The sequence below is a fragment of the Anabrus simplex genome, chromosome 5 (assembly GCF_040414725.1).
Source record: "Anabrus simplex isolate iqAnaSimp1 chromosome 5, ASM4041472v1, whole genome shotgun sequence".
NCBI lineage: Eukaryota > Metazoa > Arthropoda > Insecta > Orthoptera > Tettigoniidae > Anabrus > Anabrus simplex.
The window spans coordinates 389,767,726-389,783,841 of NC_090269.1; the positions used below are offsets into that span (position 1 = coordinate 389,767,726).

At 39.9% G+C, this 16,116-nt stretch overlaps 1 protein-coding gene across 1 annotated transcript; it reads left to right on the plus strand.

The window, feature by feature from the left end:
- The first annotated feature begins 9,262 nt into the window (after window positions 1–9,262).
- Window positions 9,263–10,600, plus strand: LOC137501011 (ubiquitin carboxyl-terminal hydrolase MINDY-3 homolog). The gene is made up of 2 exons (XM_068227849.1): window positions 9,263–9,637; window positions 9,668–10,600. Exons 1-2 carry the CDS (start codon window positions 9,263–9,265, stop codon window positions 10,598–10,600), a joined length of 1,308 nt encoding a protein of 435 aa, XP_068083950.1.
- Window positions 10,601–16,116: the final 5,516 nt, after the last annotated feature.

The following is a 16,116-nucleotide window of genomic DNA, read 5'->3' on the forward strand; positions in this document are numbered from 1 at the left end:
GAATAATATTAATTTTTCAAACAGAATAAGTAAGGAGGAAACATGAATGTTTCTCAACATAAAATTTCACTCAAACAAAAGGAGTTTTTTGAACAGAAGTGAAAAATGACAAAAAGTTAAATATATTAGGGTAATTCCGGGAGAGTTGCCGCACTTTTTATGTCTTTTGTTATATCTCGGTATATTTACTTTAAAAATTGTTGCAAATTCATCGAGCATAATTTGAAAACATGTACATTTGATCAGGGATGAACAAAATATTGGCAATTGAAAGTAAATGGGAGAAAGGAGTGAACAAAGGGATTGTTGCATCTGCGGCGTCTCTCCCTGCATCCCGGTATAGATGCCGACTTTGCTCGGGAGAGATGCCGCGAGTAAAATAATTAATGACAAAATCAAATTTAAGCCAATTTCTTCAACTTTAATATAACCGAACACTAGAACGTACTACAAGACAATTATATCCACATAATATAATCATTCAATGGAAAAAATCTATCTGATAATTTACAACATTAAAATCATATTTTAATTTCGATTTACTATAAATGTGCATGTGCAATGGATTCTTCACTGTGTTATATAAAACCCCACGGCACTTAACACCCTTGAAATGGCTCTGGCCTGCACAGCGACCGCTGCTCAGCCCGAAGGCCAACTATCAGGGAGAGACGCCGAACCCTCCTGTTTTCATACCTCAAGGCTATCATGACCCAAAATTAGCTTACTCTCAACTACAGTTATGTTTCTGACGTCTACTGTACTAAAAACGTCTGATTTAAGTATTTGAAGCCAACTTAATATACAATAAATTAACACACGCAAAAACTTTGTCAGGAGGAAACATGTACTCGCCTCATGATATCGGTTATAATTGGCGTAATATACGAGCAAATTTCGTCACACTCGCAGACAGTAGTTCTTCCTTAGAAACTGTAAAACCACACATATTGCCATCTAGCTGTAACGATGGGAACCTTTAGCTACAGTGTATGCGGCATCTCTACCGGGGCGGCATCTGTCCCGGATTTACCTTACTATATCTAACGCATAATGTCCAGTGAAAGAAGGTGTTTCAAAAATACGTGGCATAATTTTAGGACTGGGTTCCCCATATATAGAGAAAGAAAATGTGTATATAAAAATTGGTCCGAAAATGCGTACTGTCCAAGATATCTGACTGTGTCGTGGGTTAGAACCTCAAGTGTCGAAGTCTAGCTTGCATGTACTGATGTACTGCAATCATTATCCTACAAGTGGTGTTCAAAATGCCCACCACCTGGTGTATAACAGGCTTGTGCATATCGTCGCATGGAGTTACGAACATGCTCGAATATGCCCGGTGTGGTACGTATTGTTTGGGTGGACCTTATAATTCGACCATGAAACGATACCTTATCCTCCACAGCAGTGGCATACGCCAAAGACTCTGCATAACCAAGCACAAATAAACCCAACGGTCTAGAACAGGTGGTCGTGCAGGCCAAGAAAGTACACATCTCTGCACACAGGTTTATATAGACTTTTTCCTTCTCTGTATGTGCGGAATCCAACCCTAAAACTATGCCGTGTATTTTTGAAGCACCTTATGTATAAAGTGTTTGGGAGATAAGTACAAATAACCGCATGGAATGTAGGAATGAACGTTCGCAGTTTGTAAAATATATGCTGTGTTGATTGCGGAAAGTGTCGATTGCGGACACAAAATATTTGGGAAGAGTGCCAGCTCGTTCCAGGGTTTTTCACCCCTCTTCCACCCGTCTTAACAATCCAGGTCTGCTTTAGTTGACATACAGAACGTTAGCTCTACAACTGTGTTAAGTTTTTAGTTCGTTTGCTTGTTTCTGCTCATTAATCGTTGTGCTATTACGGAATTTATTGAGGTGGAGAAAGGTAAGCCATGTGCCTTATTACATGGTTATAGTTACAGACAGTTTAGAATTAGTTAAAATGGTGTCACGTGGATTTGTTTGAAGGAGAAAACGAAGAAGTGCAAAGGAAAATGTACTTACTAAAGGTATGTAACAGAACTTAATCTTAACAGATTTTAATAATTTTAATATGTATACCTATTGTTTCAACTCTCATTTTTTTAATCATTAATTACAAATATATTAAAATACATTATATTTACTACTTGTGACCCAATTTCATTTTTTTCAGATTGGCAACCATAAAGTCTCTCTTCACGTGTTATGAAGCGTGTAGAAAAGTTTTTAATTTAATTTGGTTGTATTTATTAGCAACCAAAGTAATTGTTTATATTATTAAATATTTGTTATTCTTAATTTTTATTATTAATATTTAATTACTAATTATTATTTATTTGCTTTCTTATTTTGGGTATTGAAGTCGTGAGAATTGTAAATAATGACTGCATACCTGATGAGGTTCAACTGGATTCAAAACCAGCAATATTTCGTCCAAAGAAATGGGCTAGAGAAGAGCCTAGTTCGTGTATACCTCAGATTTAATATGAAGAATTTCAAGATTTGCATAATGAGTATGGCCTTGTAACACACATTCCTCAGTTTGCAAATATTAAACGTTGGATCTACTATGCAATGAATAAGGATCACGGAGTGCAGAAAGAACCGAAGTTAGCGTCAGAAGTAATCCTCAGTGAAGAATTTTTGAAAATATTTGACGGAAAGAGCTTTTACCTTTCAGATGACGGCACAGATGACAGAATATTAATTTTCGCCAGTTCTTTAGCTAAGGAAATGTTGCGAGAATTTTTTTTTTCATTGACGGTACATTTAAGAGTATAAGCAGCCAGTTCGCCCAACTATACACGATACATGTGGACCTAGGAAGTAGTGAAAGTGAAACTAACATTATTCCCATTGTATTTGCACTTCTTCCTGACAAGAAAAAGGGAACATATATTCGAATGCTCGAACACATTGTGCAAGCTGTCCCAGAATGGGAACCACAGAAATTCACAGTAGACTTTGAGACTGGTGCTAATTTTGCTCTTTGTCAGTAACATCCTGCATCCACAACACGGCATGGTCGCATGTTGCCCGCAGCATATCGGGAGGAATCAGAGTGACATGTCGTTGTATGCTAGTCTTTAGATCAGTCCCTGATATCAACACAGCTAGAAGTCACATGGATTTCAGTCGGGGGATATTGAAGATCACGCGTCTAGAAAATGCCCAGAGAAGATGAGTCGTTACTGAAAGTTTCTCGGAGCAAATCTTTCACCTGGCGCATCTTGCATGAAAATAACCGTGTGGTCACAGTTGCGTTCTTGCAAAGCTGGAATCACGTGTTGCCCAATGAGTTCCGTATAACGTGCAAATGCCACTTTACACTTAACTGGCCCACGTAGGAGGGGGGGGGAGAGGGGTCACCTCCTCAAAGGAAAACGGACCAATAATGAAGGAGCTTGTAAAATTACAGGTGGTGGTTGTGGTGGTGGTGGTTATTGTTTTAGGAGGAAGTACAACCAGGCAACCATCCTCTATATAACACTAATCTGAGAGAAAAAATGGAAGGGTTCTGACATTTCGAAAAATGAAGATATCGGCCAAAGAAAGACAAGGGTCACAGGGTCTTGAAAAGGAAAGTCTCCCTGCGCCTCGATACCTAATATCGTCGGGGTCGGAAAAGAACAAGAGTTGACCAAGGGAGGTCGGACAGGATAGACGAAAGTGAGGAGCTTGACACAACTAAGTGGAAGCAATGCCAGTACTCAGCTAAGGGCCTCGTGGTCGCCAACCCACGCTCCAAAGTTCAGAGCCCCTGGGGCCTGTAAAACCACACCGAAGAGTCACGTAAGCTGAGAGCAATGGTGGTTTCTGGAACAACTATGGAATTGACACGACGCAGTTCCACCGGAAGAATATTCTGACGTCACAGTTATGGAAAATTTCATGTTCTGACTGCTTTCAGCGCCATATTTTCGCCTGGTGTCAAGACTTGGAACTAATGATTTTTATGGCATAATTCGCGAGCGCATTGATTAGTTGGCATTTCTACGAAATTTCAGACTCCTACGAGTATTACAGCTCGTGCTGCGTGGCGCTGAACACCGCCAGTTTAATTGTGGACACTCGATAGGTCTACTTATCATGCAAGTAGAAATGGGAAAAAGTTAAGTGTTGATGATGAAAACTTTTTCACTTCTACTACACCAGAACAATTATCTTCACCATTGATGTATGAGTTACTTTCTTATCTCGTCAATACTTCAAGTGACATCAGACTTATCCTTCAATGTCCATCACAGGTATTCCTATAAGCGTCGCTGTAGATCATACTTTCTGCGAAAGCATAGATGTACTTTCCTCCGAGAAATCGATCCTTAGCGATGAGAATTTTGAAAACCAGTTATTTTGCGAAGTACATTGTAAATAATTACAAATGCTTGGTCGCTAACAATAATAAAGTTATGTAACAGTTATTAGAACGTAATGATTACAATGTTATTTCAAGAAGTAAATTACGAATAAAGTTATGGGGAAAATATTTTTACCAAAACATAAAATGAGTAATTTATTTTGCTAGTCCCCTGCGGAAATGGAATGTCATTGATTTCCTAAAGAGTGGCATTCTATGAAGTAATTGTAGTTGTAATGTTATTTTATGAAGTACTTTCTCTCATGCAGAGGCTGCCTTGCGACAAAGTTTACTTTGACATTAATTTTTAGAAAATAAATAAATACGGTTGAGATAAACAGAGGTAACCTAAATGTAACAATGGTTTCTTAGAATTCATTAATAATTATTATTACTGAACCCCTTAAGACAGGGTTTCCCAAATATTTGAAGCCCCCTGAGCATATCGCATGCATGTCCAACGACCCCTTAGCCACAGAACATAGTAAAGACAGGGTTTCCCAAATATTTGAAGCCCCCTGAGCATATCGTATGCATGTCCAACGACCCCTTAGCCACAGAACAGTATTGCATTCAGCAAACAAGAAAACACAATTTTTAAATGACGACATGTTTGATTTTATAATTTAGGACTAATATTTTCTTTCTTTGAAAGTTTTATTTTCTTTCATTTACATAATTTATAAATGCACAGAAATCATAAAACAATGTGACACTTGGCCAATAATAATTACAACACTCTGGATCTGGAAACTTACTTGAAAAATTCACTTGTTGCGGTTGTTGGATTATTGGGACGGATGGTGCTGTTTTCAGAAGACTCAAATGTTTTACAAGCATAATCACTCGAGGCCCAATATCAGCCTCTACATTAGCTCTGTTCTTGTATTTCGTTTGCATATGGATGAGAGCAGGAAAGGTACACATACTGACACAGGTATGTTGACATGAAAGGTATCAAACGCGATGTTTCCTTTCTGCAAATTATAGGGTATAGAGGAAGTCATGGACCCAAAATCAATCAGAGACGTGGACTTGTGATACATTCATGGAACTTTCTGGAGCTAAACATGGCACTCCATCTGATTCTGCACCCATATCGTATTTCAATTTATTTTTCACTTTCTGTCTGCCAAGATACCTGATAGTTGATCGTCCTCAAGGGAAAGCAGTTGAAGTTCAGTTTCTAAGACGATATTTCTGATTCACGAGATTATCTCAACCAGAGGCGGAAAATATGGTCTGAGTGTGGATACTAGCAATTCCAAGTGTATCACATTTACAGCACGTCCACTGCCTTGTAGTATTTCTTTTTTTCCCCGCTGCTAAAATGTACCATCCATCGGCCAAGTTAAGAGTTATATATACCGTATGTAAGTTATACAGCAATAAAGACGTAGTTCCTAAATTTAACATAATGGTCTATGAATTGTTTGTGTGTACAATCAAAATTCACTCTTCAAATACTTACAACTTACATTATTATTGTGGATCCCTTGGATAATAATCGTGTCACCTCAGGGTCAGCGGACCACGGTTTGGGAATAGATGTGGCTTAAGGCAGTGATGGCAATTTTCCCTAATTTTGTCACTGGCAGAGACATCCATTCCAAAAAAATATGGGGAAAAAATGCACTTGTTTCCCTCGCTCCAATCATCAGACTCACTATTTCCTCTAGCTGGTATTAATTTTTGGAAAGTAAATATTCCTTTTCTCGAGGTTGACATCTGAGGGCAAAGCAGCGGGTGTGACCAGATGACCATGTTCGACGTGCGACTTGCTGCGATGCATTGTTGAACAAGTGAGAACCACACACCTGAATATAATTATAATTACGTTGTTCTCAACGTGTACAACTTAAATGCATGTAGTGCCTTATATCGTTTTGGTTTATCAGGTTACGCCTATGAGATTGTTAATTGCGCTATCAATTTCGTTAAGGAAACACACACAATTGGCCTTGTGTTGCACCGACGCAGATAGATTTTATGGCGACGATGGGACAGGAGTGGGAAGGAAGCGGTCGTGGCCTTCACGTACAGCCGCAGCATTTGTCTGGTGTGAAAATGGGAAACTACGGAAAATCATGTTTAGGGTTGCCGACAGTGGGGTTAGAACCCACTATCTTCCGAAGGCAATCTCACAGCTGCGCGCTCCTAACTATACTGCCAACTCGCTCGGTTTTAAAGAAGCATTATATTTTATGATCGTCACAGTTAATATAGACCAACTGTTTAGGTTTTCCACATTGTTCAAACATGAAATTTAACATTTAGTACACTACAGAATATCTGTAAGAAAAGGAAATTATTAGTAACGCAAGTCCGCCTCTGTAGTGTAGTGGTTAGCGTGATTAGCTGACACCCCCGGAAGCCCGGGTTCGATTCCCGGCTCTGCCACGAAATTTGAAAAGTGGTACGAGGACTGGAACGAGGTCCACTCAGCCTCTAGAGGTCAATTAAGAAAAGGTGGGTTCGATTCCTACCTCAGCCGTCCTCGAAGTGAATTTCCCTGGTTTCCCCCACTTCTCTTCCAGGAAAATGCTGGGATGGTACCAAACTTAAGGCTACGGCCGCTTCCTTCCCTCTTCCTTGTCTATCCCTTCCAATCTTCCCATTCCCCTACAAAGCCACTGTTCAGCATAGCAGGTGAGGCCGACTGGACGTTCTCCACAATTGTATCCCCGACCCAAAATCTCACGCTCCAGGACAATGCCTTGAGACGGTAGACATGGGATCGCTCGCTGAGTCCGAGGGAAAACCTACCCTGGAGGGTAAACATGTTAAGAAACAAAGAAGGAAAGAAAGAAAGAATTAGTAAAGAAAAAATGGTGTCAAATTTCCTTTTGGGAAATTCAAATGATCATAAATGTGTCCTTCAATAAACCAAGCTCAAATTGATAATGAATAGTTTTGCATATAAAGAATCCTTTTCGGGAGACGTCTGTGTGTACTTTGGAGTCGACGAGTGTAGATTTTAATGTGCATCGAAAAGGAGAAACTGAATCAGGGCCTGCCGGGCTGAGCGGCGCTGGCTCAGTCCGGTGGTATTTGAAGGTGCTCAAATACGTCAGCCTCGTGTCGGTAGATTTACTGGCACGTAAAAGAACTCATGTGGGACTAAATTTCAACACTTAGGCGTGTTCGAAAACCGCAAAAGTAGTTAGTGGGACGTAAAGGTAGTGGTGGTGATTATTTTTTTGAAGAGAAAGTACAACTAGGCAACCATCCTCTATGTAACACTAATCAGAGAGAAGAAATTGAAGGTGTCCGACACTTCGAATAACGAACGTATAGGCTAAAGAAAGACAAGGACCGCGAAGGGCATGAAAATGAAAGACTTCCTAGGATTCGCAAACCTAATACCGTCGGGGTCGAAAAGAACAAGAGCTGACCAAAGAAGGTCGGACAGGACAGATGAAAGTGAGAATCCTGATCTCAGAAGGGAATTTTCATACGTATAGAGACAGACAGACAGACAGACAGACAGACAGACAGAGAGAGAGAGTGAGATAGAGCAATTTTACCGAGAAAGGTTTCATTGCCAATAACATTACTTTATTTACTCAGAGCCTTTTAAAGTAGGGGCTGCCTGGCCGAGGCGGTAAAGGCGTGCTCGGTTCGCCCGGAAGGACGTGGGCTCGAATCACCGTCGGGAAGTCGTAAAAAATTTAAGAAACGAGCTTTCCACTTCTGGAGGTGCATATGGCCCTGAGGTTCACTCACCCTACACCAAAAATGAGTACCAGCTTAATTCCTGGGGGCAAAGGCGGCCGGGCGTAAAGCTAACCACTCTACCCCACCACGTGCCGAGGTTAACAATGGTGGAAACCTTTACCTTCCACTCCTCCAAAGGCCTTCATGGCCTGTCCGGAGGTGACTTTGCTTTGATTTCCTATTAAGGTACAACGAATGAAATACAGTCATGTTTCCTAGAGTGTGCGGATAAAAGAGCCTTCAGTGTGTTTCTCGGTTATGGCTATATAGTAATGATGTTATTTAACTATTTACCGCTAATTTTACTATTGATTTGTGTCAAAGCAATTATTATCCTCCATTTAAGACAAAAATTACAATGAAATTTCATGGATACGATTCATTCAAGTAACCTACTTCACAACACAGCCTGCGCAGTTACTAGGTAACATTGCTTCACACTTTCTTTGTCGCTCATTTCGTGATATATTTATGCCAATACATGCTCAGATTCTATCAAATCGCCTTTACCATGCGTATATACTGTATGTACAATGTTGCTCACGATGCTTAAAGGTGCCAATGATTGTGAATAGGTGATATTGTGAACACGTGTGACAAACTATATGAATGTAGAAGTCACTGTAGTAAATTTGAGAAAGTTTTCTTTACTCATCTTAAAACCAGCTTGGCTTCTTGTGCGTTGTCTCAAGTTCTACCAGCTGGATTTATTTCAGATCACTGGTCTCGACTGCGGCTTGCCACCACAAACATGTATGTAGGGGAAGGTGGGGAATTCTGTTCGGAGGAAAAAGATAAGTGCTATAGACCAACGGTATTCAAAACTTTTTGACTTGCTCAGGGTCACCGTACACACTGAGGCATGAAAGAGTTGTGGCCGCGGATTCAAGGTCGCATGCCCCACTACACCAGGAATCAAACCACGGTCCCCGGAATGACAGGCAAGCAGCTAAGCCACTACACCATACTGTTTCCCAATAATAACAATAATGCGTTGTATATACTGTATATCGTCGCTGAGCAAAACTGACTGGAGAGCAATGGCCGCAGAACTGTTCCTGGGATTTTCATTGTACTTGTTAAACGTTATTGACACCTTTGTGAAACGAATTTACTCTCTATTATTGACAGTTCCATCAAAGCTTTTACCCATTGCATACATTCTCCATACTGTGCTGTACATTTATTAACTATAAATATGGCTTATCTCGGCACATCGTCAGAATTAAGTGACATCCAGAATCTCCTCTGGGGAAGTTCCGTAGAAGATGATGTGTTCCGGAGGTGGGCTCAAGGATTCCACTTTAGTAAAGAAGAACCAACTGCTTTAGAACAGACTGAAGGAGGACCCTGTGCTGTTATAGCTCCTGTACAAGCATTCATACTGAAAATTTTGGTTTCCGAACCTGCTGGAAATAACTGGAGAGAGGCTGATGCAGAACAGTGTAATGAGTTACTAGTGAAGGCAATTTGTGATATTTTGAACCAAGCTAGCAAGTACAATGGGGAAAGATATCGATTAGTGCATTTATCCGATTCAACGCATTCTTCATCAAGCAGCTTGGTTCATACAGTAACAACTACAGAGCGTTCTTCAACACAGTCCATAGAAAACACTGGAAATCAAGAGCAAGTTGCTGAATATTTCCATGCACATTTAAGACTTGTACTATTGGAAACTAGGGAAGAAGTGGAAGCCTTCTATCAACAGAGGATAGAGATGTTGCACGATACTTTTGGTGTTCTTTTGTTCTTATATTCAGTCATGTGCACCAAAGGAAGTGAAGCAATCCGTAGTGAAATGGACGATCCCTCGGAACCATTCATTGACGAAACATATGGATATGGTAGCCAAGGTCTAATCAATCTCATGATGACCGGCAGAGCTGTTGGCCATGTTTGGGATCATGAGCAAGATGTGGATGGTCTGAAGCTTCGTGGTATAGATCGTCAGAGTGATATTGGTTTCCTTACTCTTTTGGAGCACTTAAGGTACTGTAGAGTTGGCTCTTTCCTGAAGAACCCTAAAAACCCTGTGTGGGTGCTTGGCAGTGAAACACATCTCACAGTGTTGTTCTCATTTGATAAACAGTTGGTTAGGCCTGAAACCCCTGGTGAGACTGCACGCCGGATATTCAAGAGTTTCAATCCTGAAGGGAATGACTTCATTGCTACATCACGAATACAGGATGTATTACAGGCCCTGGACCTTTTCTCGGAGCCGGAATATGTGGATATCATGTCTAAGAAATTAGACCCAGAAAACCTGGGAATTGTTCTCCTGAATGCATTCATGGATGAATTCTTCCCTGATGAAAAGTCCTCTCTTCCTGATAGCTTTGTTTTGTTTCATTACAATGGACTCGCAAAATCCTGTCCAGATGGAAAGGTGATGTATCAGGAAGGCCAAGCAGTCTTGCTAGAATGTGATCTAGATTGTGTCATGGACAGTGATCCAATGCTAACTTGTCTTCAGACAAAGTGGCCCAACATTGAAGTTCAATGGATTCGTGAAATCACACCTTCGCTGAACTGATGGGTTTCTCTCCTACATAGCTGGAAAAAAACATGTTTTAAATTGTTTTATTATTTGATCTTTGGACTCGTCTGTTCCCTTCTCGTTTTCTCGGGAGTGGAATTGCGAGGTTCGTTACCTAGCAACGATATAAATAGGAGTATTATGAATGCAACAATTTCCTACTATTGTACTATATGCAATAACACTGAAAATATTGAAGTGAATGAGTGGATTTCTGAACAAAAATTAAAACAAGAGAAATTCAGCATAAGTAAGCATTTTTACATACGTAGTCAATGCGAGGTACAAAACTGACACATGTTTTAGAATGAATAGTTCGGAAAGGAGACTCTGTGTAGTGGTAGACAAAAATCATCATCATCATCATCATCAATGTCCCACTCCAGTCGCCCGGCTGTGGTTATCAAGCCTCCTCCACTCCTTTCTGTCCTTACACTTATCCTGCTCCATTACTTCCGCCACATCCAATCCAGCTTCTCTAATGTCCTTCCAAATTTGATCGATCCACCTTCTTCTCAGTCTTCCAACTGGTCTCTTTCCCTTAACTTTTCATTCCAATTCCCTTCCTATTACTTTTACCTCTCCGAACCATCTCAGTCTTTTTTTCTGTATGTTCTGTACTAACAGTTCTATATTTATCTCTTCTCTGATTTTAATATTTTGAATTCTAACTCTTCTTGCCTTTTTAACCGATGTTCTTAAAAATTTAATTTCTACTGCTTGGATTTTACTATCTTGTCTCTTATTAGTTACCAGTGTTTCTAGTCCGTATGTTACAATTGGTATGAAATACTGTTTATATGTTTATTTCGTTCTCTTGGGTACTTTGTCATCCCATAAAAGCTCTCTGACTTGATGTTAACATGTTGTACCTTTACTTAGTCTGTTATTAATTTAAGGATTGATTTCATTACTTCCATTAATAATGTTACACAGATATGTAAACTGTTGTACATTTTCTAACCGTTCCCCTTCTACGTTCACTTGGCTTCTCTTTTTCTCTTTTGGCCGTGCGGTTAGGAGCGCGCAGCTGTGAGCTTGCTTCCGGGAGATTGTGGCTTCGAACCCCACTGTCGGCAGCCCTGAAGATGGTTTTCCATGGTTTCCCATTTCCACATCAGGCAAATGCTGGGGCTGTACCTTAATTAAGACCACGGCCACTTCCTTCCCATTCCTAGGCCTTTCCTACCCCATCGTCGCCATAAGACCTATCTGTGTCGGTGCGACGTAAAGCAAAATAGCAATATATTTCCAAATATTTTTCTCTTTTCCTCAGTGCATGACTACAGTTTTCATTTTACTAATTGCCATTCCAAACTCCTTCAGATTTTCATTCCAAACCTCCAGTCCCCTTTGTACTTCCTTTTCTCCCTTTCTCCCAATCACCACATCATCTGCAAATACCAAAGCATTCACTTCATCACTACTGATACTCCGTTTTACAGAAACACTAAACAAAAACAAGATTTTATTGAAAATGAGCGGGCTCAATTCTTTTCTGAACTGCTTGCTGAATACAGAAGCTACAATACCTCTTGAGACGACCCCTAGTGGTGCGAGTACCGCACTTTGAAAACCACTGCTAGTACTCATCGCTCTCCGCTGAACAGAGTTATCCCCACTACAACTTTCCTATCTCACTTATTTATAGTTACCATCAAATTTATAATTCATCTATTCCTTACTTTCTCTTTAAGACCAAACATTCAGCTCCATAGAGGCACTCCTGTTTTATGTCGATGTTATAATGATGAAGTTTCACATTTTTTGACATTTATTTTCTGTTGAAAATGAAAAATGAAAATCCATACAAAAGCTTTATTTATTTATTTATTTATTTATTTATTTATTTATTTATTTATTTATTCACTAAGTCTTTACAGACTTATCCTCCCTTTTTTAGACTCTAAATTATAAGGAATGACGAATCAAAACCAGGTTAAGTATGCAATGTAACAAGAAAAGCGGGACCGTAAATTTGGTCCTTAACACAAAATAAATAAATAGAAACTCTTAAATTATGGCAATCGGCAAAGTTGGCAAATGATCTATAGTGAAAAAGTTGATATGAAACCTATCATTTAGGTTACGTAACAAAAGTAAAATTAGGCATCCTCGTTATATTTGCAAGCACATACCTGGTGTTGACCCGCATCTTCTCTGAATGAGTCAGCTAGTCTGGTATTACGATATACCACTACCAGCCGGCTCTGGTAAAACATTACATTCCGCTGAGTGCAGTGTCCTTCTTTCTGCTGACCTAAACTGTCCTCATTGCCGTTTAAGTTCCGGACTACTTGAGCACTTACATAATCACTTCTTGTATCTACAAAACGTACTAATCTCACCTTTCACATAGATTTTTCACAAAACAAAAGCTATACTGTACCGTATCCTGTCACAAATGCGGCCTAGCTCAGGAAAAAAGGGCGTGGAACGTCCGGAAGTGGGCAACAAATATCTCTACTTACAAAGGCATTTTATCATACTGCTCCATACAAACAACAGAAAGACATCGTTTCTTGTATAAGATAAAGGGGCCTGGTCTTCTAAGGGAACTTAACCCGCATGAACCCCTGCAGACTTACCAACAGGAGTTTCACTGTGGCAGGTAGAGGGAAGGCAACCAGGAACAAGTGGATCACTAGGGTCAAGTCGGATATCTAGAACAACTGGGGAGCCCGCATGAGTTCACATTGATCGCCCACAGTTACGGCAAGTCATCCAGTGGGGAATTTTTCCAACGTCACTTACGAGTAGGAAGAACACGGGGACTAGCAGATCTATTTGGACGGAGGAAAGAAAGCTGGCTCACAGACAGAAAATGAAAGAATACTGGAAGAGGAGGAAACCGAAGGCCCAAGTGACGAGATGATTCCAGCCCCATGGTCCCCAGTAGGTCCAAAACGTCAAAGAAGAAGAATAAAATCCACAACCTGTTTCCAGTCATTCGACGGGGTCAGGAATGGAATGAATGAAGGCCCATCTAGCGGCGAGGCTTTGAGTTGCGCCGTCTTATCGCATCCTCTGGAGCAACGATCAATAAATGCCAGATGAAATGAAATGATACAGGAGAGTGTTGGTGGAATGAAAGGTGACAGGGAAAACCGCTTATGCCTTATCTAGCACACATCTCAAAAGGAGTGACCGGGACTTGAACCACGGAACCACCGGCGAGAGAACGGCGTACTGCCACCTTACCCGCGGAGGCTCTCGTTGCAAATATCTCTGGTTAACTGAAAAGCTAATCCATTTTTTGGGTCTTGTTTAGCTTGCTTCTTTATCAGCACCATTGGGTTGAATTATTTATCCGAAGTAATTAAATTGGTTTAATTTATTAATGTTTCCATATTCAATTTGAAATATTTTGGAGCATCTTTAAAATTGTCAAAAATTCCGTCTTGTCAAAAGAAATTTTAAGCTCACTTTTCCTGTTGTCCCTTTCAAAAGTTTGATTTGTTCCGTTGCAGTATCTCTCATGTGTGATTTACTCAAATAAAGTCTCAAATCCCAGGTTGATTAAGAAATAGGTCGTTACTAGCAAGAAATATGTATACGTATTTACTGGCTGTAAATAGGAGTCCATGGTGTTGCATTCCGCTGCTTGCGCCGTCTTTTGTTTCTTTCTTGAGGTCCAGGGCTGACACCGATGAATGTCAGTGCTATGTCTGCGATTTTTGTTATCTTTGGCCGTATGTCTTGCATTCCGCAGCTCGCGCCGTCGTTTTTTTTCTTGAGGTTCAGGACTGGCACCAACTAGCTCTCTTTCTAGCGAATGGGAGTGCGGGTATTTTGTTGAAAAATAGCATGATCCCTGGACCAATAAATCGTTTAATGAATCAGTTAATGCACATGAAGTGACAGCCCATCAATTTACATCGAATGAGAAAAATCAATAAAACGACACCAAAGAACTTCAGTGAGCAAGGACATCACAGACGACAGTTTTGGACGAACAAAACACTTACGGAAGCGCTGCGACGTAGCAGAAATAGTTGTTGTAAGGCAGTAAAGTATGTATTCTCTAAATTAAATATTTCGTATTATTTCTTAATCAACCTGGGATTTGAGACTTTAATTGAGTAAAAGCAATTACTATCTCCCATTTGTGACAAATATTACAGTGATATTTCGTGGATCACATTCGTTCTCATAACCTGTCATACATTCGCATGTTTCATTCATTTCTACTCAATGTGCTGCTGGTATTGATGGTTTAGTATTTCACTTGTGGAGCAATACAGCGTTGAGCCTTAGCTTGGAAGAGTCAATAAACAACCTCCATTCTTCTTGGATGTGGTGGAATTCTACCTCATTCATTAAATCATCTATACCTTTACATGCACAAAGTAGCATAGTAACTGGAAAATTGTTCATGCATCTTCCTACAAAATGAAATTCTTGTGTTGGGAGCAAGTAAATTTCATTGTTGCAGTTGCGATCTCAGCACCTTAGCTTGCTGGTTTGTGAGATTTGTATCGCTCAGTAAGTCATTTAGTCTGGACTGATTGACCAGGAGGTGTTCATTTTCAGGTTCTGGGTTGTAATCTGGATCAAAGGAAGTGGACGTTTCGGGCTCATCAAGTTGTTCTTTTACTGAAATGGTTTCTTCTGAATGTAAAGGTGGTTGAGGATTTGGGAGCTCAGCTCTATGTGGAACGGGTTTTCTTACAGAGGAATCATCAGTATATTCAACACTGGAGTTTGTTTTCTTTGAATGCCCCCAATATTTGTTAAAAAAATATAATAATCATTTACACGGTTTGTTGGTTCGCACCAAACCATTGCCACCGCGAAAGGCATAGTGTGAGTTTTGTCACCACCCATCCATTAATAAAAATGGAATAGCACCTTATACAGCACTCTTCAGTTTCATCATCAACAGGACAACCAAAATAATTGAAATATGTCCGTTTTAAAGTTTTCGCCAAACATCGAAGTGAATTTTTATAGTTAGCTGCCCACACATGTAACATAAATTGTTTGGTGAATTTACACAAGCACTACGAGATTTAAGGAGCTTTCTTGCAAATACCATTTAAGTAATTTTTTTACACATTTTTGTTTTTGTGTTAAAAATTCTTGTTAGAGTGACGTGTTCGTGCTCCAGAATAAAACCGTACAAAAAGCCATTAATTCACGCCAAATTTACATTTGAAAACGCTCGAGCCCGTCATTTAAAAGATCACAACAGCCACTTGCAACCAAACCACTTTTCTCATGCAAGATAAACTGAACCTAAAATGTGAATGTTTATAAAGGGACCAGACATCTTTGTCACTTCCTACTGGTCTGGTGCTTAGAGCACTAAAGTAATAAATCACTCATCCTTCTACCTTTAGCAAAGGTCACACATATTGTAAACTAGGTTTTATGTTAAACTCTGAATCCTAAGTAACTGACAAGAGGAGAACTGTTTATAAATCTGGTTTTAGAAAACATCTAGAGAATTTATAAATGTCCATGTTTCACTAACTCTATTTTTGCTTGTTTTTGAACATGTTTCCATGATT